This window comes from Calidris pugnax, unplaced genomic scaffold (genome assembly GCF_001431845.1).
Source record: "Calidris pugnax isolate Ruff unplaced genomic scaffold, ASM143184v1 scaffold39, whole genome shotgun sequence".
In the NCBI taxonomy this organism is placed as follows: domain Eukaryota; kingdom Metazoa; phylum Chordata; class Aves; order Charadriiformes; family Scolopacidae; genus Calidris; species Calidris pugnax.
Window position 1 is genome coordinate 7855607 of NW_015090828.1, and position 24952 is coordinate 7880558.

Sequence of the window (24952 nt, forward strand, 5' to 3'; positions counted from 1 at the left end):
TTTTGAGAGAATTAGGAGAAACTCAAAAAGCCAGCTAATTACATCATTAGCTGTGGAAAGAGCTATATATTAATTCCCCATAATAAATGCATAACATTTTAGTAATCTTTTAAAATTGGAATTGTGATGAGCATTTTTAATAAAGTCATATATCAAAAATAAGCAGCATTTTTGGTAAGCTGAACTGTTTAGAATTACAGATAATTTTCTATTGCTGGTTTATAGGATTAGTAGGAAATAAAATCTAGTCTCTACATTTTCCAAGTGATCTGGTAGGTTTTAGTCGCTCAAGTTTTTTACCAGTAGCTCAGTTTTTACGAAAAAAATTCTGTATAATAACAGGGCTTCTCTGTGTACCACTTAAAATATTTTTAAATTATTCCACCTATGTTTATATCAGTTTTATTTACAGCTAAGTTTTTACAGCTAAGTTTCACGTGCCTCTTTTAATTACATTTCCCCCAACAGTTTATTTCTGTGCATTCAATCACAAGTTTAGATGTTTTAGCTTTTTGAGACTTTGTAGTTACAGGCCATCCTTAAGGATTTCTGCATTGTTGCACTGTGTTTATTAGATCAAATACTTCAAAGAAGTCTGGAATATTTTACTATTAAATCACACGCGTTTGCTGACTTTACCTTTGGAGTTGCAAAACTTTGCCATTGCTACCGGCCGATGGGTTTCCCAGTGACTGTAATCTCCGAGTTGTGATCAAAACATAAAGACAACAGCAATAACTAGTAATTTTAAAAGGCTGAAGCCTAAACCGGCTGAGAGGAGTAACACAATGCCACCACAGCGCCTCTGGGATGAATCAGCAAAACCCACATAAGCATCTATAGGGGCCGTTTCATGAGTGAGGAGAAGGCACTGGGTGCCCATAGGTGCTGTGGGAGCGGTGGATTCCCTGTCCAATGAGGTGGAATGCTCCGCGGGCACATGGTTTACGCTGCTCAAAATAACTTGGGACCTGCAAACTGACAAATGCTATTGCTCCGGTGGTGACAGGTTGTCCAGCTTCTTACAGCCATCCTCATAAAAACGAAGGTTAAGTTCCTCCACTGTATGGACTCCTAGCTGTCTCTGCTCCTGAGGACTCGAAGAATCCCCTCGCTTCCTTAACTTTAAGCTCACACTTCTGGATAATTGTCATCGCTACTAACTGCCAGCGTTGGGCAGCAACATCTGGAGGAATTAAAAAAGGTAATCCCTCAACTTTAGATCGGTCTGCATTTTGATTTTGCAGCACAGGTGCAGAAGGGTTTGATGAGCATGAATATTTGAACGCTAATTATTGCTGCTAAGAAATATACAGGCAACAAATAATTTTTAAACTGACTGACTGAAACTGTGCTGAGGCATGTGTATTGCAGTGAAAGAGAAACAATGTTCTGCAGTGTTATAAAGGGCTTGAATAAAATTGGTGGGGTTCTCAAAATCCCTCGGAGCCAGTCTGGCTCGTCTGAAGAGTCAACAGAAGACTGTAACGACCTGAAAAGTTCCTTGCTGGGACTGTATTCTCCTTCCCATTTATTTCCCCTCCACGTTCTGAAATATTTACATTCTGGTATTCAGCCTTAAACCAAGATGCCATAATTTGGATTTCCTTCTTAAGCAAAATCAAACCTAATTTAACGTGACCCCCATAGTTAAATACTTTCTATTTATTTATTTATTTATTTTGTCGTGTAAAATGACCCCACTGGCTATATTTAGTGCCGGGAGATCTGCTCTCTGGATTAATGTACACAACAGCTGCAGAAACAGTCCTGCTAGAAGGGCATAGCTCTCACCCTTGAGCTCTCACTATCTCCCTTGCTCTCTTTCTCTCTCTCAGAAAAGTATTTGACTGTCAGTAGCAAATGTTTGGCCCAATATATTGCAACATTAAGCAGTAATCAGAAGCCCGTCTTAAGTTTAACAAAATAATATGTCAACAATTGACAAGAGAACAGAGTAGCTCTTGAGTTTATGTCAATAGAACATAATACAAATCATGCTGAAGACACTGAGTACTTCATCAGTAGTTTTGGTTTGGTTTGAGGTTCACATTTGTGAAGATGCTCTAGAGTTTAAGAGTGGAAACAAAATCAGTAAATGTGATGGAAGTACTTCATGAACTTCAAATCTGCTCTTCTCCCTCTCCTACACTTCCTTAAGGTTCTTAAAATCAGGATATTTCTTTCTTTTTTGTCTTTCTTATTTTTGATTTCAGAATCAGACAACAAAATTTAACAGCAACAGGAAGTGTGTTAATTTCTGTAGCTGAGCAGAATGATATTTACGTATCAGAAATTATTTATAATCAAGCCGGGAGTTAGTTAGGTTTTGTACTTGACAGACTACCAAAGACAAAGGAGAACTGTGTGCGCTGGGCTGGTTTGCTATTCCTGGGCATTCTTTAGAGATCTTACAGCAGGTCTTGCTGTGGTACTGAAGGAATGTTTCTTATCAACAGCTGCTAAGAATTAGCAGTCTAGGTATATTTGCACATAAAGGCAACATTAAGGTGGTTTGTTAAAAATTTACACAACACCATAACAAGAATTGGGCAATGCAACGTAAATTGTAATCTAAATGATGGGAGGGAAGGAGGAGAGCAGAAATCAATTTACTTTTCTGTTTAAAACTTAACTGGTTTAGTACTTGTTTTCATAAACTAAAATTCTAAAGGGATGGGGAAATTAATTCTGCCTAATATAAATCTTATTTAAGCATTGTAGTTTGAAAATATGATTCAAATGTGAAGGCTTTTATGTTACAATGTTACTAGGAAAGACTGATGAAAAAGCATAAAAAAGACAGAACAGCAGAAAAAAAAGTAACAAATACAGTGAGAATGTGAAAAAAGAAAGGCACAATTGAAAAATCTTAGGGGGAAAAATGCAAGCCAGATTTCTTTTGTGTCTAATTTAAGGCCTGAGTTTCCTTTTTTTCTAGGAACTAGTATTTTAAAAACAAAATAGCTCATAGATTTAAAATTACCGGACAAAAAGATGTGCAAGTGCCATGAAGTTTGCATAACCTTGCTTTTCAGGGCTTTTCTTTGCCCAGTTTGTGCTTGTTCAGTCTGGCTACACAAGCAGTTGGTTGTCCAGTCTTCAGATATACGTGTATGATTCCCATAACGATGGGGCTACTTACACACGCGGGTAGAATTGAGACTTTTGCTCAGCATTTTAAGTTGTGCAAATTCTCATTACAGTACCTTATGTGGTACTGTAATTTGTCAGTCCAGGCTGAGCCCATGCAATATACAAATTACTTGTTAACACTGAGAGCTAAGCTGTAGCTTCAGTCCCAAACTAAAACTTTACAGTATTCCTCAGCCACATGCATTTCTGGGTTTCTGCACTGCTCACGCATCCTGACAGTGGGAATAATAGAAATGACCTAGTTTAAATAATTTGGGTCACAGTCTATGAAACAGGATTTGCAGTTTTAGCCATGAGAGGCTTGCAAAGTGTTGTGTCTGCGTTTGGACCAGGATAAATGAATATTGTTGCCCATTAGTTGTATATTCCATTAAGGACTTTTGTATGTACGTTCAGCACCAAATTGTGGATCTCTGCTGTATTTTTTGGGGTCTTTCATATAAACTCTTTCTTGTATGGGCAATCCTTGAAGCAAAGTGGACTATACACATTACTTGAATCAATAAAAATTCGTCCTACATTATGAGCACTTGAGCTATTACACTCAGAGCTTGTCCTGACATCTGAGGCCTTCACGTGCCAATGAGAGAGGAGGATGGAGCATCCCAGGCAGGCCTCAAAGACAAGCCTCATCTGTTTTCCTTTTTGACGTTCTAATTTAAAAATCAGATTAAATTTATTTCAGTTTCAATTTGACTTTATATGGGGTTTCTTCAAGATATTTTTTACCTTGCACTTCAAGGAGAGTCACTGAGGAGGCAAAGATAACTTGAGACACGGGTAAGAAAGGGTCTTAGTTCTCATTTGGAGAAGCACTAAGGGACAACATTAATTACGAAAAACTAAAGACTTTTTGTGATCAGAGTAAGAAGAAAAAAGTGTTTTCATCATATGATCATATGAAGGAAATGTTGGAAAAGCTAAAGAGCTTTGAACATGTTTTTTCCTTGAAGAAGAGTTGAGTACCTTACTCAGCTTTAGGGTGCCCACTTCTGTAACGCTGAGGTAACAGGCCAGGCCATGGCTGCAAGTACGCACAGGCCTCTTGCAGTGCCTTCTGCAGAATGACCTGGAGAGAGGATTTATCCCATCCCATTTCTGACATTATGAATTCCAACTTGTTTTTTCTTTTGGTCACTGTGTGATTATGCTGTCAGCAGGAAAGGGAAGAGACAGCAGAGAGGAAATACAATGGGGACTGCATTTCACCTTTCACATTTCTAGCACCAGAAGGACAAATACCACTGTTTGCTTACAAAATAGGTGCTCTTAAGGCTCACTAAAATTTCCTAAGGCAAAATAGGTGCTTTTAAGGCTTTAACATTTGTAGACTTTGAAGCACATTCAAGTGCCTGTGGGTTAAACAGTGAACACCTCCAGTCAAGAGGAAAAGTGCTGTGTTAGAGGGAGACCAACATCACCACAAAAAGCAGTCTAGATAGGTCCTCTGCTACAGAAATCTAGACTCTTAAATATTCCCAGCTTCAAATCACTTGCTTGTGGCTTGAGATTATTTACCTAATATTCATAAAACATTTACATGTTATATTATAACTCTGTAAATTCAAATTATTTATTACTTCAGCATAATATGTTTAACTAAATATAGGTCAAATATAACTGTATATAGATAACTCAATTATATATTCCCTCTCCAATGAAAATCCAGATGGCAACTTCACTTTAAAAGGAATTTAGAAGTAGTTTGACCCATTAAGACCTTGATCCACTGTCACAAGTGTTCAAAAGATGATGCATTGTTCAACTCCTAAGCCATTAAAAATTTATTCAAAATAAATAAATTTCCCCCAAATTCTAAGTATTGGCTCTTCTATATTTACTTTTTAATTTTTTCTTCTCTCTTTCCTTGTCCTTCCCTTTCTTTCTCTTCTTTCATTTCCTTTTTGAAAGGAACTTTCTTGTATAGGTAACACTTCTCAAGTTTTAAGATTCAAGTTTGTAGAGTAAAACTTCAGATTTTACCTGAAAACTGCTTTAAAAAATGTATCTGTGTGGCATTCACAAATAGAGGGGCTGCGAGGAGGGAGTTAGGAATTCTGTTCACAGCTACAAGTAAATCCTGGCCAGTTTAAGTGCAGTTGCTTCATTGCAGGTCTGTCCTGCAATGCATCTACAGGCAAAAGCCAGACTATTAGGGGTTTTATTTACAGAAGAGGGCCTGATTCTACTTATTGTTCTAAACAGAAGCAGTAGTAGCCATATATCAGTTATAACAGCAATTAAAAAATCTCTTGAACAGCAGACATTTACATTAAAGCAAAGAGCAGCAGTGTGTGAAGATACTTAAACACCACCATCGCCAGTCTTTTCACTATTTACAAAAGTATGCAACTGTCAGCAAGAAACAGCTACCAGCCTCTTTTAGACTTACAATCAACTGAGAGTTTTAAGGTCCAGAATTTATAAAACACACTAGAGACAGAAGAAAATGCAACATATACTTAGAACATTAAAAAGACTGTATTGAAAAAAGTACATTAAAAAGTAGGAGGTTTCCTAAATATGGAGATAACCTTTAGCCCCTTGTTCTTAGAGGGATTTTGTTTCCATCAGAAGTTATTACACTCTTGGGCTTGGAGTCTCTCTATCTTCCGTTCTTTAATTACATTACTTGGAAATGGGAGTTTAGTTATCTAACTTTCTTGATTTGTTACAAGGAATGGAATTCAAAGTTCCTAATGTCTATAACAGAAAAGTAAACCACCTTCTCGTATGTAACTCTCTAAATACAATTATTAAAAACATTTTACACTCACACCCCCAAACCACGCCAGACCTTAATCCTTCACTCCAGCCTAACCTTTCCTATGTCTGGAGTCCCAAAGTTTGTCTTGCAGCAGTTCCAGCTTGTCAACAGGCAGTAACGGAAACGGTGACAATGGCAACTGCTGAGTGGGAATTCCTGCAAGCGCGTAAGAATGTGATTGTGATCATTAAATGTCTGCAAGACAGATCACTTGTGTCATCTCTTAGCTTGTTTTTCATAGCTGTAATCATACAGTTGAAATACCCATATAACTGTTAGTGTTCAATACTGTATGGGCAAATGCAATTTATGTGCAATTAAATTAATTAGGAAAGGATATAAACTCCAATATCTGCTAAACTTTCCAGTCTCCAAACAGAGGTGCTGGGCAAATGGTTCCAGGGCCTTGTTGTGTGAAGGCCACAAAGGTGCCACTTTGCAGAGGAAGAAGCAGCAGTTTGTTAGCTGTTCTGATCCTGGGGTTTCATATGAAAGCAGTCTCAATTAAACTTATGGTAGCTTGAAAATGGCACAGAGAAGGAGTGTTTGAAAATGAGTATCTTCAGGGCATCAAGCGTTCAAAGCTGTCTCTCACCAAATAAAAGAGAGGATCTGCACTCGGATATATCCGGGATTCCCTTCAGCTTTGCTGAGATTTCTGTACTGCTGTTTTCTTAGGAAAAGCTCAAATTCTTTCAGTGACAACTCAGCAATGAATCAAACCAGCCTCAAACAAGAGGAAATGAAAGGGTTCGGTGTCACACTGCGCAAGCTTCCTGCAGTGCAATTTTACTCCCTTCCACGTAAGGATTTTCAGGTCAAGCCATTGCCAAAACAAGCTGTGGAAACTAATTCTACCTCTGTGAATATTTTATCCTAAAGATCACTTGGCTAATAAGTCGACATTGCCATAAATATAGGCTCTTGAAAACTCAGAAAGCTTGTGCAATTAGTTGGCTAGTGGAGACTGAATTAGGAGACTGAAAAGGTTCATGCGGTTAGTTTTGTTCACGACATCCTCTGATGCCTCTCAAGATATTAGTTGCCCAAGTTCACTGCTGTTAGTGTCCCAGGAAAGCCAAAAATGTTGCTCTTGGTGCACTTGTTTGGTGCTGTAGGTAATGAACCAGTCAAGAGCAGAGAACTGCTGACTGCTGGAGTCAGTCATCCCATTTTCAATCCTAAGTAACACCAGTTTAGAGCTATTATTTGTAACTAGCATTGCAATTCTTCCCCTTGATCATAAGGCAGATTTTTCCAGTCTGCAACCACAAAACAATGATCTGTTCCAAAGTCCCAGTCAGGAAAAATTAAAGGGAAGGCTCAAGGCATATCAAGACCAATTCTACATTTCAGTCTGAACAATCTAAGCAAGACTGAATTCAAGACCAGATCTTAATTTTGGACCTTAAATTCCAATTTTGGCTATAGAAAGACTAAATTATTATCTATTTTCATTAATCAAACCTGTAATAGTATAGCTGTTCCTCTGGTGACATCCTTTTTCTCACTAGAAAGATGGTTTAATAGATATTTTAGAAAATATATTGCATTCAGCCTTATTGCTATCTAGCCCAGAGACCCTGACAGGCTGTATGCTTGGTCTTATTTGAACAAAAGCTGTTGCCCCCAGCTGTGAAATCTTGAACGGCTCAGCCAAACCAGTGCTTCCCTCAATCATCAGCCCACTGTAGTCCTTGGAGAGTATAACTCCTTGTTGAAAAAAGGAAAGAAACTGGACATCTCTGAAGGCATAAACAAGGCAACATTACTAATTGTAACTGGACTGTCTGGTAGCCTCACAGCAACATTTGTTGGAATTCAATGTTTCCCATTTAATTAGAAATATGACATAATTTAAAGCACCTTAAAACTTCAGTAGCCAAGCACTGCCTTAAGTGCTACATTTGACTAGTACCCAACTTCTTCCTTACTAAAAATAGAATAAAAAATTATCTTTTACTCAAGCTGAAAATAGAGAAGAGTTAGATGCAATATTCTGACCCTGGGTGAGCTCTAAAGAAAAGTGATGGCTCTCTAACGATTAAGAATTTGGCATCAGATTCATTCTCATCAATATCTTGCTTCCCAACACCAGGAGCACTCTGCTCCCTTCTACCTCTTCTGCTCTGATGGGGAGAAAAAGGAAAGAAGGAAGAAAGGAAAGAAGATGTTCCAGCTCCTTTGCTGGGGAGCTGTTTGCTTTCTGCCATTCACATGCCCTCAACTGCCATCAGAGGGGCAGAGACAGGGTTGAAACAGCAATTTGTTCATTTGCTTTCCCTATGTTCACTCAGGGCTGTGACAGACAAGTGGGTTTTGCTCTTCCAGGTATGGCTGTGCTGCCTAGTGTGGCCATTTGAATGGAGAGTGCCTTATACAACCCCATTACAGGTAGCCAAAATGAACATCAGCACAAGAAAGTTTTGATCAGACTACTTTAATTTCTTCTATCCTTTTACATTTTCACCAGGTATGGGCACCCCTGGTTTTGTTATGCTGCTGTAATTTGCATGTAATTTTCCTCCTTTTGCTATCACACAGTGGCTTCTTCACTGTGCTTTTTTGCTAACTAGAATTATAAAGCTATTTTGCCAATCTAAACACATCTTCTTTGAGAGTAACTCCTCATATTGCAGTAATAGTCCTTAAGGAAATTAGCCAAAATAATTTCCCAGAATAGTAGGAATTATTTGTGTCAGATTTCAATGCTTTGTTAAAAGTATAAATAGAAGATGTGCAAGACCAAGAATAAAGTCTCACATAACTGTACTGAAGTTATTTACTATTGTTACCTGCAAAAAAGCTGCACTGCGATTAACAACCTCTGTTGAAGTAGACATAGCACTTAAATCAGAAAATCAAACAATAGCTGTACAACAGAGGAAAATGAAACCATGAACAGTCAATAAGATGATTTTCATATACCCTCTCCACAAAAGTATTGTAGGAGTTCTTTAACTTCATTTGACTCCAGCAGGTTTTGATCACACAATTATTTCCCTACTCACATTTCCTCCTTAGAGTGTTCAATGCTCTCTAAAGACCCGCAGCATCTTTTTTCAGCTCTGATGACCTTTACAGACATTGAGATAAAACAAAGATGTGCCATTCTGAAATAGTTCAGAAAGAGTGCCCAAGAACGTAGCAAGCTAAATTTTGCAACCATGTAAAACACATCCTTCTCCAAGCACATAAAACACAGCCTTTCTCTGGGAGCATCTAAAGCTACACAAAGATACGTAGAGCTGGATGTTGTCATTTAGCCACTGCCACACACAGAGAGGTCAGCGTGGGGCTGCATCCCTCCAGAGGTGTTGTGAGAGACTGTATCTTCTATGACATCCCAGTGAAAGCACACAGTGCTCTAGACTTTTTGCAGGCAAAGCCAGCTGCAGGGCACAGGGAAAAGAGCTGGCAGTGGCTCTGCTTCTTCCTTTCTGCTTTTAAGCAGACACAAGGCCGAGGTCTAAAGCAAACTTGCCCCGTGTTACAACTTATATTCTAGGTCTGCAGCTCCTTCTGGTGTGAGGTTTGTCTTCCAGGCGGCAAACTCCTGATTGAGGATGTATTTAAACGCTTCAGAGTTGAAACTGTAGCTTTAGTTGTGACCTTTACAGCACATTGTATGCTCTCAGCACATAAACAAGATAATATAACCCCTTGAACACGTTCAGCTTCAGTAAGGTTGCACAGCTGTTTAAGAAGTAAAAGCTGAGCAAGCGAAAGCAGTATCCCTAGGGTGGGAACTTTAAGCCTGACGGAGACCTCTTTGTTCTCCTAAGAGGTTAAATTACATACTCTGCCCTGTCACGAAACAGCTTACAACATTATCTCACATGGGCTTCCCAAATCAACGTTCTCTTCTGTGCCACAGCTTCACTGAAACACCGTGCCAGATAATTTAAGGCCAAGTGGTCAATTAGTATTCCAGATCCTGGCTCAGCTGCAGGGAGTAGATTGGGTGCTTAGAGGCATATCAAATACATGGTATTTTATTTGTCATTTCTTGTAAAGGCACAAAAAATTATCAATATTTTGGGTTGGGTGCCTTTGTTTTACTGATTGTGCTTGTTTCATCTTACAAAAATAAAAATCAATAGATCTAAAATGGCAAATATTTAAGTAAGAAAAATAATTTCAGTATAAGAAATTGTGCCTGGGGCAGAGGGATTAAGGTCTCAAAACGCACATCAGAATATGATAGCTTTATGTTCATTCATTGAAGAAGAATATAAACAGTTTAAATTGAAGCTTTCCTTTGTGTAAATAAGGAAGAAGGGCTGTCACTCACATTCCAGGAAGAAATACTGCAGCAGTACGAGGTATTACCACCTCATTTGCTTTTTACATGCCCTTTTCCAGGGACAACTCTCCCGCTAGCAGAGCGGAAAGCCTTTCACAGCAAAGATACCTTTTTTTCTTCTTTTCTCTCTCTGGCAACTTAAGCTGTCACACAAGGCTACCAGTGAAAATGTCTGAGGCGAGGGCACGCATGTGCCCTTCCCTTGCTGTCACAACAGGAACAGGCAGAGACAGGGTTGAAACAGCAATTTGTTCATTTGCTTTCCCTATGTTCACTCAGGGCTGTGACAGACAAGTGGGTTTTGCTCTTCCAGGTATGGCTGTGCTGCCTAGTGTGGCCATTTGAATGGAGAGTGCCTTATACAACCCCATTACAGGTAGCCAAAATGAACATCAGCACAAGAAAGTTTTGATCAGACTACTTTAATTTCTTCTATCCTTTTACATTTTCACCAGGTATGGGCACCCCTGGTTTTGTTATGCTGCTGTAATTTGCATGTAATTTTCCTCCTTTTGCTATCACACAGTGGCTTCTTCACTGTGCTTTTTTGCTAACTAGAATTATAAAGCTATTTTGCCAATCTAAACACATCTTCTTTGAAAGTAACTCCTCATATTGCAGTAATAGTCCTTAAGGAAATTAGCCAAAATAATTTCCCAGAATAGTAGGAATTATTTGTGTCAGATTTCAATGCTTTGTTAAAAGTATAAATAGAAGATGTGCAAGACCAAGAATAAAGTCTCACATAACTGTACTGAAGTTATTTACTATTGTTACCTGCAAAAAAGCTGCACTGCGATTAACAACCTCTGTTGAAGTAGACATAGCACTTAAATCAGAAAATCAAACAATAGCTGTACAACAGAGGAAAATGAAACCATGAACAGTCAATAAGATGATTTTCATATACCCTCTCCACAAAAGTATTGTAGGAGTTCTTTAACTTCATTTGACTCCAGCAGGTTTTGATCACACAATTATTTCCCTACTCACATTTCCTCCTTAGAGTGTTCAATGCTCTCTAAAGACCCGCAGCATCTTTTTTCAGCTCTGATGACCTTTACAGACATTGAGATAAAACAAAGATGTGCCATTCTGAAATAGTTCAGAAAGAGTGCCCAAGAACGTAGCAAGCTAAATTTTGCAACCATGTAAAACACATCCTTCTCCAAGCACATAAAACACAGCCTTTCTCTGGGAGCATCTAAAGCTACACAAAGATACGTAGAGCTGGATGTTGTCATTTAGCCACTGCCACACACAGAGAGGTCAGCGTGGGGCTGCATCCCTCCAGAGGTGTTGTGAGAGACTGTATCTTCTATGACATCCCAGTGAAAGCACACAGTGCTCTAGACTTTTTGCAGGCAAAGCCAGCTGCAGGGCACAGGGAAAAGAGCTGGCAGTGGCTCTGCTTCTTCCTTTCTGCTTTTAAGCAGACACAAGGCCGAGGTCTAAAGCAAACTTGCCCCGTGTTACAACTTATATTCTAGGTCTGCAGCTCCTTCTGGTGTGAGGTTTGTCTTCCAGGCGGCAAACTCCTGATTGAGGATGTATTTAAACGCTTCAGAGTTGAAACTGTAGCTTTAGTTGTGACCTTTACAGCACATTGTATGCTCTCAGCACATAAACAAGATAATATAACCCCTTGAACACGTTCAGCTTCAGTAAGGTTGCACAGCTGTTTAAGAAGTAAAAGCTGAGCAAGCGAAAGCAGTATCCCTAGGGTGGGAACTTTAAGCCTGACGGAGACCTCTTTGTTCTCCTAAGAGGTTAAATTACATACTCTGCCCTGTCACGAAACAGCTTACAACATTATCTCACATGGGCTTCCCAAATCAACGTTCTCTTCTGTGCCACAGCTTCACTGAAACACCGTGCCAGATAATTTAAGGCCAAGTGGTCAATTAGTATTCCAGATCCTGGCTCAGCTGCAGGGAGTAGATTGGGTGCTTAGAGGCATATCAAATACATGGTATTTTATTTGTCATTTCTTGTAAAGGCACAAAAAATTATCAATATTTTGGGTTGGGTGCCTTTGTTTTACTGATTGTGCTTGTTTCATCTTACAAAAATAAAAATCAATAGATCTAAAATGGCAAATATTTAAGTAAGAAAAATAATTTCAGTATAAGAAATTGTGCCTGGGGCAGAGGGATTAAGGTCTCAAAACGCACATCAGAATATGATAGCTTTATGTTCATTCATTGAAGAAGAATATAAACAGTTTAAATTGAAGCTTTCCTTTGTGTAAATAAGGAAGAAGGGCTGTCACTCACATTCCAGGAAGAAATACTGCAGCAGTACGAGGTATTACCACCTCATTTGCTTTTTACATGCCCTTTTCCAGGGACAACTCTCCCGCTAGCAGAGCGGAAAGCCTTTCACAGCAAAGATACCTTTTTTTCTTCTTTTCTCTCTCTGGCAACTTAAGCTGTCACACAAGGCTACCAGTGAAAATGTCTGAGGCGAGGGCACGCATGTGCCCTTCCCTTGCTGTCACAACAGGAACAGAACCTTCTGCAGTGTGACAGATCAGACACCTTGGGGCAGGAACAATTTAAACCATCACAGCAAGAGTTACCAGGCCATAAATGAAGTAGGAGAGAGCCACTGTGTGCTGACTATTCCTGAGATCCAGTAAACAGTCATTGTTTCAGTAGCTGTGAGGTACTCTCTGAAACATTGTGAAGAGTATTTGTCTTATTTGTCTTCATATTTAAGCCACTGTAAGACAAGTGTGTTAATAGGAGGTCTGACTCTCTCTGCGTTCATAATGGCTTTTGTTTAAATAAAAAGGAGAATATTATGCAGAAGTATTTACCTAAGTATCAAAAGGGATTCTTTAGCTTTGCTTATCAGACATGCAGGTTAAGTATGGGGCTTTCTGATACTGTCCTCTCATCTGCGGTACAATTTTTCAGAATCAGGATGACCTGAGATAGTGATTTTTACAGGCCTGTAGTACAAATGATGTTTATATCAAATAACAACACCATTCTCTACTTACTTTAAATAGCTTATTAGAAATGATGCTTAATTTAAGAAGTTATAGATCATTTGGTACCATTATCGCTTCCTATAATGCAATATCTTTAAGAATTTTAAATGAAAATATTATTGAATATTTTTGTTCTCTCCCCTTCTTCTTCCTCCTCTCATCCCTCAAATGCTTTTGAGGGTTCACTTACTTAGACTTTGGTGTCTTTCACTCTAAATTTACTTAATTTAAAAGTAGTTATTCTCTCATTATTTCAGTCCTTGAAATACCCAGCATTTACTCTATCTGATGAGGTTGCTTCTTAGCTAAGAAACACACATCAGCAAGGATAAAGATTTGACATTAAAACTCAGTTAATAGCTCTGTAGTTGAAGTTTTGCCTGGAACAAAGTATAAATTCCCACACTTGCAGTTGCTTTATCTGTGTAAGGCTACCAATGGTAGAAAGTGATGAAAGATGAACTCTACTGGGTAAAGGCAACAGTGTCTGGCAGTATGTACAGACACAGGCCCTTAAAACAAGTTAATATTCAGTACACAGATGCAGTTTGAAAATGCTGTGTTCTGCTTTTCAGAAGCCTGCAATTATGTACAATCAAAAACTTTGCTATTGCTAAGGTATGGTCCTATCTGTCCTTTTTGTTGGCAGCATGCAAGACGACAGTTTAGAATCCTCAACTTCAATATCTCAACTTCTGAGAGAAAGTTATTTAGCTGAAACTAAGCATCAAGGGAGGAGTGAAAGAAGCAGATCAGAACCAGCTTCTCATAATTTCCATTATGGAAATGCTTCTGGTGATTCAGATGAGGTGGCTGCCCAAGATGACCTTCCAGATCTCTCTGCCTTTTTGAGCCAAGAAGAGCTAGATGAAAGTGTAAACCTGGCAAGACAAGCTATTGATCAGAATCCACTGGAAACTAAACAGGATGAGCTTCAGGCACATTCACAGCATCCCCCAGATCATCTGAAAAACACAGGAAAACACAAACAAATGGCCCAGTCTACAGCTGTGAAAACATCAGACAATGGCCCGCACTCAAACTTTTGTCAGGACCATGTCAGAAATACAAAGGGCTCCAAAGGGACCTCTCAAGATCTAAAGAAACACCACCTCCCTTCTGAATCAGAGTCAAAAAAGGAATTCCTAAACAAGGCGGCAGATTTTATCGAGGAGCTCTCCTCACTTTTCAAAGCTCACAACTCTGAAAGAATAAGACCCCGAACGTGCAAAAACTACAGGAGCAGAATTGATTCTAAGAATAAGCCTGCTCAAAAAGGCAGCTCTAGCCTATCTAGCACATCGGAAAACCGAGAAAGGCTTTCCATTCCAGTACCTCAAGACTTGGAAAACAAAGCAGAGAAAACGTTTGAACAAACAGACGATCAACAGGCAGCAAACTTGGAATCTATCAATCAATTAACAAGTGCAGAGCTAAAAACAGAGTCAGAATCTGCATCTGTATATTCTGATGAGCCTATTGGACAGCCACCACGCTTTACCCAAAAACTGAAGAGCAGGGAAGTTCCTGAAGGAACCAAAGTGCAATTGGACTGCATTGTGGTAGGAATCCCAGCACCTGAAGTCAGGTAAATGTATTCTGCACTTGTCATTTTGTATTTCCATAACAATAGGTGCATACCTTCCTCTTTCCATATATGCATATGTTTCAGTAATCTGTAGCAGAATTCTCTTGATTTTGGTTATTAAAATCGATTTAAAAAAAATAATTGCTTTCTTTAACTCATAGAAAAGGTTGCTTATATCTTAAGACAACGTATTTTTGGACATATAAATGTCTTTGAATTTTAACTGTTTTTAAATACTCTACTTCCATAATTAAAAGAAAGTGCTAACTTCCTAGTGAGAAATGTTAGTTGTCTTGATGGAAATCAAGATAGATTGTGTAAACTGGCTAAAACCAGCGATGGCCGTGATACCTCATGCTGATGTTTGAAGGCATTAGAGATGAGAGAACATAAGATCCTATAAACCAAAAATATCCATACGTGAACAGAGAGGAAAGGAGTTAATTTAAGTTATTATACAAATAACCAAGAGCAGCTGAGTTCTAATTCAGATTCTGACAGTGATTCTGCTGTGACCTTCGAAAAAACACTTCTGTTTTATCACGTATAAGACACCCGTATTAATTGACACTTATCCATGTTGTGTGACTAGCCTACTAATTCTGATGCTCCATTTTTTTCCTATATCTATGAGTATTTTGAAAGTTAAATAAGTAACATTTGCAAAGATCACAGGAGATGAAAGGAAATGTGAAAAAGCTACACTTCATTCCTCAATGACATCAGTGGAATGAGAAATAGATTATTGTAACTTTTAAATTTATCTTGAAAATGCTTAGATCTCATCACCATTTCTAAATCTGACTTTGTTCACATAAAGCTCATTAGTAAAATTCACCTCGCATTTACAGTGGTGGAATTACATTTTCTTTGCTGAGACTGTACCAATCCAATAGAAAAGAAATCTCTATCCACCTTTTAAAGATATATTTGCATCCAAATACCTGCAGTATCATAAAAACACCCTTAGTCTAGGTAGTTGCCTATCCTTTTATAGGCATTTTACAAATCTTTGTTGCTTTTCTTAACATTGAAAAGAACTATTTGCATCTTCAGCAGCTAATTAAAGGGCTCTGTGCTTCACAGATGGTCCACTTTTTCCACTGGTCAGCTCATTGTATCCCTTACATACCTCAACAATGCTGAGTACAGCACTACTATCACTTCTACTGTAGTCAACACCTTTTATCATCTTTCTCACTGATCTAATAGGCACAATCATCAAGTGAAAACTATCTCAACATCCAAAGATGGAAGCTACAAAGATTTTTGTGGTAAAGAATCTTGGTCTTCCACTCCCTTGGATTTCTGGCAGACCAGCTAACTTTTCAGAAAGAAGCAGCTTTTTAAATGCATTATTAAGTACATAGGAACAAGGAACTACAAATGAATCCTCTTGTAATGGACAGCCTTGTCATGAAGACAAGAAGTTATCCAGTTCATAGGATCCCTGAAGCGTGATGCCAGGCTATTTTGCCCCACGAGTGCCTTCAGTAGTAACATGTAGGTTCTCAGTCCCTAACAAGACCTTGACCCCTGGTGTCAAGCAGAGTCTTTTGTGCATGGCAGGAATGTGAACTTCCAAAGGACTAAATGATTTGTTTATAGAAGAGGAATCCGTTCTAAAGCCAGGGGAAAAACCTTGTTTGGGAAGAATATGCTTTCTACTATGCTTCATGCCTAAACTCACCGCTTTAATTAACAATTCTGAGGCATTCCCCTAGTGGAGCTTATACCATTATAAATGTTGTATTGTGTTCAGCCCTTAAATCCAGAGAGGAGTCCAATTAAAGAGAAAACAGTGCCCGAAATTTGGGGGGTTTTGACAGAAAACAGACAGGAAATATCATCATCCCCTAGATATTAGCAGCACTCTCTGAAGACTTCTCTATCTTATAAAGACTTTGAGATTTATTTCTCTATGCGCTTGCCTTGATAAATCTTTTTGATATTAAAAATGTCAGTAGGACCCCTGAATGTGAGAGATACTTGGTTTTCACTCATCATTCATAGCTTATAATACAAAGAAAACAACCAAAATAACATTCCATTATGTATACCTGTAGACAAACTCAATCTGGCTTTCTTTGTATTCTGAAAAAATGAACACTGAATTGCTTGTTTATAGACATATACTCTGGTGCACAATGTTAATTTTATGTACTTCTTCAGAAGGCTACAATACCATCCTTACAAGAGCACATCATGCCCATGCTGTTGACACATAAATAAAACTGACAAGGTGTTCATGCCATCCAAGTTTAGGCGTTTAACAACTATCTGAATTAGAAGCTGACACTACAAAGTCACTGAAGGCTCGCAAGGGCAGATCCGAGAACCCAGGAACAATGACTCATCCCACGAAGTATCCAGCATGGCCAGGATGCCTGCGCTCCCAATTCAGGGGCTGCTTGATTGGAATTGGATGAAGGGTATCTTTGTAACTTGGGTCTATTTTTGTCCCAACAAAACCAAAGCTTTTCCATTGAAATTTCTATTTCAACATTTGATTTTGTTCACTGTAAATAATGAAATGAGCTGCTGATGTGAATGACAGTCAATACAGGAGTTGTTAGGCTTTTAGAGAATAAGCATCCATCAGACTTTTCCAATGATAATGCATTGCACCAAAGAGAAATGCACACTTGGTTCACTGCCTCAAGCCTGTACTCAGACCAGGATCTTAGAGGAGTTAACACAGAAGTCCAGAACAGTTCAAAAAAAGTTCAGGCTCAGCTTTCAGTTTCATAATTTAAACTAACAAATGAAAGATAAATTACAAAGGAGTAAGTCTGGACTCTCTCTCCCCGTGTGTTTTGTGTGTGTGTATGTACGTGCTGTATTAAGGAGAAAGCTGGGAATGTTACCTGCTTGTACAGAGTTTTCTGATCCTAATTTTTTGTTAACAAAACTTTTGTCCTGCTCATCCAAGATTCTTTTAACGCCAGCAATGTGTAGGAGTAACACTAAGAAAGGGTGTAAAAAAAATCACTTGCCTGAGTGATTCATGTGCTTCCAGTGATAGTGGCCTTTTTAGTCACTGCTACAGCATGAGGAAACCAGAAAATATAACGTAACGTGGAGTATATGTTTCATTAACCATGGGGACCATGAGAATGCAAAGTTTTTCACTAAAAATAATGCTTATCTTTGATCTGCTGTACATAGCTTCCAAAACAGTGAAGGAAGCATCTCTTGTTGGCCATAGTTGTGGAACTGTGTCCAGAACTGGGCTCAGAACTGGCAACCTTCTTGCTTTGAGGGTAACAGTTTTTCAAGGCTTATGGTGAGTTAATTCAGAATCTGAGGAGCTGGGCAAGGAGGGAAGAATTCTAATAGACAATAGACAAGACAAAAATCAGTAGTCCCAGGAAAGGACTAACTGGCAAGGTGGCAATTGATGAAATAAAACTTAATGCTAACGGGCTTTAAGGCATGATTTCTTCCTTCAACTGAGCTGATTTGGACACAGATGTGCTAATGTATCCTTGCCTGTGTCCTTTGACTTCCTAACACAGAGGGGAATCCCAAGTTACTTATAATGCATATAATATACACCCTTACAATGTAGAAGTGGTACTGTGGGAACCCAGAGCCTTGTGAAACAAGAACAAGATTCAACAAGCTCTGTAATGTAGTTTCTCAGTCAACACTAGGAGCAATTATACGGTTAAAGTGATGTAATGGGGATTGTAAGACAGAAATCAGAGACAGGAGATTTAGAAAAAAGCTAATCACAGGAATGGAAAGGACTGGAAAATATGAGGGACAGATACCACGTTTGAAAGCAAGACAGTACAAAAGAAAATTGATGAGTAAAAAGTGATGTAAATGACATTCATGATGGATCAGAGTCAAAATATCATTGGCAATGATAAAGCAGTAAAATTTACAGGCTCGGCAGGTAACTACCTGGGCTCTCTAAGGGATAGAAAATCAGATGGTGGACAAGAGAAGAAACTGGGAACTGATTTGAAATATCAGTATATGGAAAGCTAAATCCTGCTTGGCTGAATATGGATAGACCTGTCCAACTACTTTTTTAAGATAACTCAGCCTTAATCTAACAAGGCTGCGTGTTAGAGGAAGCTTGTTAAGCCTACCTATCTAGAAAGAAGTTTCAGTGAAACGTTACCCATTTGTCAGTATCACGAGCTGAACGCAGTGTCACAGAGAGACGAACAAAGCCTGATACTATAGTATGTGGGCCTCCGGTTAGCTCAGATATTAGCTCACAATTAAAGAGCACCACTACGATTATTGATTACTCTGACTACACTGCAGCTTAGAATAAGCATTTAAGAGAAGTGTGTAGCACATTTCCAAAGCACTCGAAGTTTCGATGAGCTCTTTCTCATGCTCCCTTCCACAGCCCCGTTTCAGTATGAGTAACGATAGGTGTGACATTCACTCCTCTCCCTGAGGAGAGCACTCCTTATTCCCTCAAGTTCAGAGGTGCCTACATTTTTCCAAACTGTTTGGCACATCACTCCTAGGTTAATTTTACTTATGAATCACATTGCATGGTTTGGCATACACAGCTATCCTGGAAGTGTCATGAGGATTTGATGTTCTAAAAACAGGCTGCATGTCATAAGGTTTCCATGAAAACATTCTTTAACATAGGCATACAAAGCTTAAAAAGTGCATTTTAGTGCTACTTTGTTTAAGCAGACTAGATCTGCAACTAATCACAGATTTTTAGAGACTGATATCATGTAAGGTTGATTGAGATGTTTTTCTTATTCCTGACTGCCAAATGAAAACATTTATTTGTTTTAGCGCTTAAAGCCTAGAGAGCCAAACTTCTCTTTCATGCAACTCCAGTCAAGTCAATGGATTAAGACCTAGGATGAATTTGGCACAGCGGATGACACCGCTTGTGCTTAATGTGAACCTGCCTCGTATGATTACAATTCATGGCAGGAATGAAATGTCAGTGACAGAGAGTACTGCTACTTCAGCCATGCCACGTATCTCAATGTCAGAACTCCCCTTGGAACTGACATTTCATTACTACCACGTACAACGTTTTGACGGTAAGAATAACATAAAATGTTAATAAGCAAGGAGTAGATATGGCAATACCAACGATTCATAGAAAGCTTAATTTCACCAGAGAGAATTGTTTTTCATTTACAAACATTGAAAAGAGATAACATACATGTAGCACACTCTTTTTCTTGGTTTAATCTCAAAATACTTTAACATTATGATGAAAATAGTAACTAAAGAACACACTGCACAGGAGAACTAAACACAGGTTTGAAACAACAGTATATTCCTAAAGTTTTAAATCACTTAAGTTGCAAATTTTGGAATGTTGAAAGGAAAAAATAACTGCAAAGAAAAGAATTAACCCAATCCTGCTTCATTGTCTGTTTGAGTCTACTAAAGGAATAAACTACTCACATACTACCAAAATAACTAGAAGAAATAGCTTGCATGGTGTATTTAATTTTGCTTATAGGAAATTAGAATTGTGGCTCACAAAGGCATGCAATACAGACTTATCTCTACACAAACACAGCAGGCTAATTGGAAAAGCTGATCAGTAGGAACACAAAGAGTTCTTATATCTTACTGATGATTATATCGCAGCATTTTGTGTGATGTGTTTTGCTTTATGTGTCACATAAGGCAGTGAGGAGCCACATCTGAGTGGACACAAAAATATAATATCACTAGACAGAAAAGATGCTGCTGAAAATGAGATTAAATTCTAGAACTTAGCTATTCTCTTCAATAGTTTTTCATATCTGCTAAAGCTAACTGCTAAAACAAGACTACATTATAAGGAAGAGGCATGAGGTAGGTATATAAAAAGACATGAGTAAGTGCCATGACTCAGCTCCCAAAGTGCACAGTTGCCTACATGAATTACACACCTAAAAGGCGACTTGTACATTCATATACCCAATTTGTGCTTTTAGTCATATGGCTGTGCATGATCCTTAGCTCTTCTCTCCTGAAAATACGACATTGTCAATTATCACTATATTATACACAGAATTAAAAAAAAACAAAACCCTTTGGGACGACAGCAATCCTATATATTTTCCTGGTCTGGAACTTCAAAATGGCACTAATCAATTTCAAAGGACCTTTTCAATCAAGGCTGTAATGCACATCACCATACTTCTCCCTTGGGACCGCAAAATGTTTCCTTTATGCACTCGTGGTAGAGTTGTTCCTTTACCCCAGGCACTAGATGTTTGTGTTCTGGATACCAAGGACCCCACTACTGGCTACGATGTCTGTATCTACATGTTTATAAGGACATCACTGAAAAGAAAAGCAAATGTCATATGCACTTCTGGGGAGACAGTCAAAAAACCCCACCATATCTAATTATTAGTGGGGAAAATACCAGATTTGGGCAAGTCACTATGGGCAAAGTCTAAAACAGATGTATATATTTTTTTTTTTTTCTAGAGGTTTTTATTAGAGGACCTGAAGGACCCTGACTGCACTATGATAAAATACAAACACTACAGCTCAATCAGAAGAAGCTAGAAAGATCATTATTTTTAAAGGAAATGTATTTTGAATGGGAGTGTAAACCAATTCTTTCAAAAATAAAGATGACACAAATAAAAAGCAAGATTTGCAACCTAAATGTTAGTAAAGAACCACACAATCTGATCTACTAGAAAACAATAGCAATGGTACTGTGAAAGTGAAACCCTTTAAAAGAAAGGTAGCTTGTAAATAATCATTTTAAGACCAGTGATTTTCCCTTTTTAAAATTATTTTTAAGTGCTGCTTCACACCGTCTAAGAAAGATAACGAGAACGGTAGATAAAACATAAAGATAAAAGATAAAAAGATAAAAAAGATTAAGAGAATGGTTAGATACTCTGGAGAATTAGATGAACATACATACATAGATATACGTATAGATTTGCACTGTTCTCACACTCTTCCATAAGTGTGTGCTTTTGGCCACTGTCAAGACAGCTTGCTGGGTTAGGTGGACTTCCAGTCTGAGCCAGAACACCCCATACTTTAATTTCTTCTATCCTTTTACATTTTCACCAGGTATGGGCACCCCTGGTTTTGTTATGCTGCTGTAATTTGCATGTAATTTTCCTCCTTTTGCTATCATGCAGTGGCTTCTTCAGTGTACTTTTTTTGCTAACTAGAATTATAAAGCTATTTTGCCAATCTAAACACATCTTCTTTGAAAGTAACTCCTCATATTGCAGTAATAGTCCTTAAGGAAATTAGCCAAAATAATTTCCCACAATAGCAGGAATTATTTCTGTCAGATTTCAATGCTTTGTTAAAAGTATAAATAGAAGATGTGCAAGACCAAGAATAAAGTCTCACATAACCGTACTGACATTATTTACTATTGTTACCTGCAGAAAAGCTGCACTGCAATTAACAATCTCTGTTGAAACAGACATAGCACTTAAATCAGAAAATCAAGCAATAGCTGTACAACAGAGAAAAATGAAACCATGAACAGTCAATAAGGTGATTTTCATACACCCTCTCCACAAAAGTATTGTAGGAGTTCTTTAACTTCATTTGACTCCAGCAGGTTTTGATCACACAATTATTTCCCTACTCACATTTCCTCCTTAGAGTGTTCAATGCTCTCTAAAGACCTGCAGCATCCTTTTTCAGCTCTGATGACCTTTACAGACATTGAGATAAAACAAAGATGTGCCATTCTGAAATAGTTCAGAAAGAGTGCCCAAGAACGTAGCAAGCTAAATTTTGCAACCATGTAAAACACATCCTTCTCCAAGCACATAAAACACAGCCTTTCTCTGGGAGCATCTAAAGCTACACAAAGATACGTAGAGCTGGATGTTGTCATTTAGCCACTGCCACACACAGAGAGGTCAGCGTGGGGCTGCATCCCTCCAGAGGTGTTGTGAGAGACTGTATCTTCTATGACATCCCAGTGAAAGCACACAGTGCTCTAGACTTTTTGCAGGCAAAGCCAGCTGCAGGGCACAGGGAAAAGAGCTGGCAGTGGCTCTGCTTCTTCCTTTCTGCTTTTAAGCAGACACAAGGCCGAGGTCTAAAGCAAACTTGCCCCGTGTTACAACTTATATTCTAGGTCTGCAGCTCCTTCTGGTGTGAGGTTTGTCTTCCAGGCGGCAAACTCCTGATTGAGGATGTATTTAAACGCTTCAGAGTTGAAACTGTAGCTTTAGTTGTGACCTTTACAGCACATTGTATGCTCTCAGCACATAAACAAGATAATATAACCCCTTGAACACGTTCAGCTTCAGTAAGGTTGCACAGCTGTTTAAGAAGTAAAAGCTGAGCAAGCGAAAGCAGTATCCCTAGGGTGGGAACTTTAAGCCTGACGGAGACCTCTTTGTTCTCCTAAGAGGTTAAATTACATACTCTGCCCTGTCACGAAACAGCTTACAACATTATCTCACGTGGGCTTCCCAAATCAACGTTCTCTTCTGTGCCACAGCTTCACTGAAACACCGTGCCAGATAATTTAAGGCCAAGTGGTCAATTAGTATTCCAGATCCTGGCTCAGCTGCAGGGAGTAGATTGGGTGCTTAGAGGCATATCAAATACATGGTATTTTATTTGTCATTTCTTGTAAAGGCACAAAAAATTATCAATATTTTGGGTTGGGTGCCTTTGTTTTACTGATTGTGCTTGTTTCATCTTACAAAAATAAAAATCAATAGATCTAAAATGGCAAATATTTAAGTAAGAAAAATAATTTCAGTATAAGAAATTGTGCCTGGGGCAGAGGGATTAAGGTCTCAAAACGCACATCAGAATATGATAGCTTTATGTTCATTCATTGAAGAAGAATATAAACAGTTTAAATTGAAGCTTTCCTTTGTGTAAATAAGGAAGAAGGGCTGTCACTCACATTCCAGGAAGAAATACTGCAGCAGTACGAGGTATTACCACCTCATTTGCTTTTTACATGCCCTTTCCCAGGGACAACTCTCCCGCTAGCAGAGCGGAAAGCCTTTCACAGCAAAGATACCTTTTTTTCTTCTTTTCTCTCTCTGGCAACTTAAGCTGTCACACAAGGCTACCAGTGAAAATGTCTGAGGCGAGGGCACGCATGTGCCCTTCCCTTGCTGTCACAACAGGAACAGAACCTTCTGCAGTGTGACAGATCAGACACCTTGGGGCAGGAACAATTTAAACCATCACAGCAAGAGTTACCAGGCCATAAATGAAGTAGGAGAGAGCCACTGTGTGCTGACTATTCCTGAGATCCAGTAAACAGTCATTGTTTCAGTAGCTGTGAGGTACTCTCTGAAACATTGTGAAGAGTATTTGTCTTATTTGTCTTCATATTTAAGCCACTGTAAGACAAGTGTGTTAATAGGAGGTCTGACTCTCTCTGCGTTCATAATGGCTTTTGTTTAAATAAAAAGGAGAATATTATGCAGAAGTATTTACCTAAGTATCAAAAGGGATTCTTTAGCTTTGCTTATCAGACATGCAGGTTAAGTATGGGGCTTTCTGATACTGTCTTCTCATCTGCGGTACAATTTTTCAGAATCAGGATGACCTGAGATAGTGATTTTTACAGGCCTGTAGTACAAATGATGTTTATATCAAATAACAACACCATTCTCTACTTACTTTAAATAGCTTATTAGAAATGATGCTTAATTTAAGAAGTTATAGATCATTTGGTACCATTATCGCTTCCTATAATGCAATATCTTTAAGAATTTTAAATGAAAATATTATTGAATATTTTTGTTCTCTCCCCTTCTTCTTCCTCCTCTCATCCCTCAAATGCTTTTGAGGGTTCACTTACTTAGACTTTGGTGTCTTTCACTCTAAATTTACTTAATTTAAAAGTAGTTATTCTCTCATTATTTCAGTCCTTGAAATACCCAGCATTTACTCTATCTGATGAGGTTGCTTCTTAGCTAAGAAACACACATCAGCAAGGATAAAGATTTGACATTAAAACTCAGTTAATAGCTCTGTAGTTGAAGTTTTGCCTGGAACAAAGTATAAATTCCCACACTTGCAGTTGCTTTATCTGTGTAAGGCTACCAATGGTAGAAAGTGATGAAAGATGAACTCTACTGGGTAAAGGCAACAGTGTCTGGCAGTATGTACAGACACAGGCCCTTAAAACAAGTTAATATTCAGTACACAGATGCAGTTTGA

General features: G+C 38.5%; 1 protein-coding gene across 1 annotated transcript in view; it reads left to right on the forward strand.

Moving 5' to 3' along the window:
* LOC106887011 (myopalladin-like) overlaps window positions 1–14819 on the forward strand; it is a 30181-nt gene extending 15362 nt beyond the window's left edge. Inside the window, exon 2 of the mRNA XM_014940349.1 lies at window positions 13877–14819. Within this exon, the coding sequence (XP_014795835.1) occupies window positions 13878–14819 (942 nt within the window). The 5' untranslated portion in view covers window position 13877. The remainder of the gene's footprint in view (window positions 1–13876) is intronic.
* The last annotated feature ends 10133 nt before the right edge of the window (window positions 14820–24952 follow it).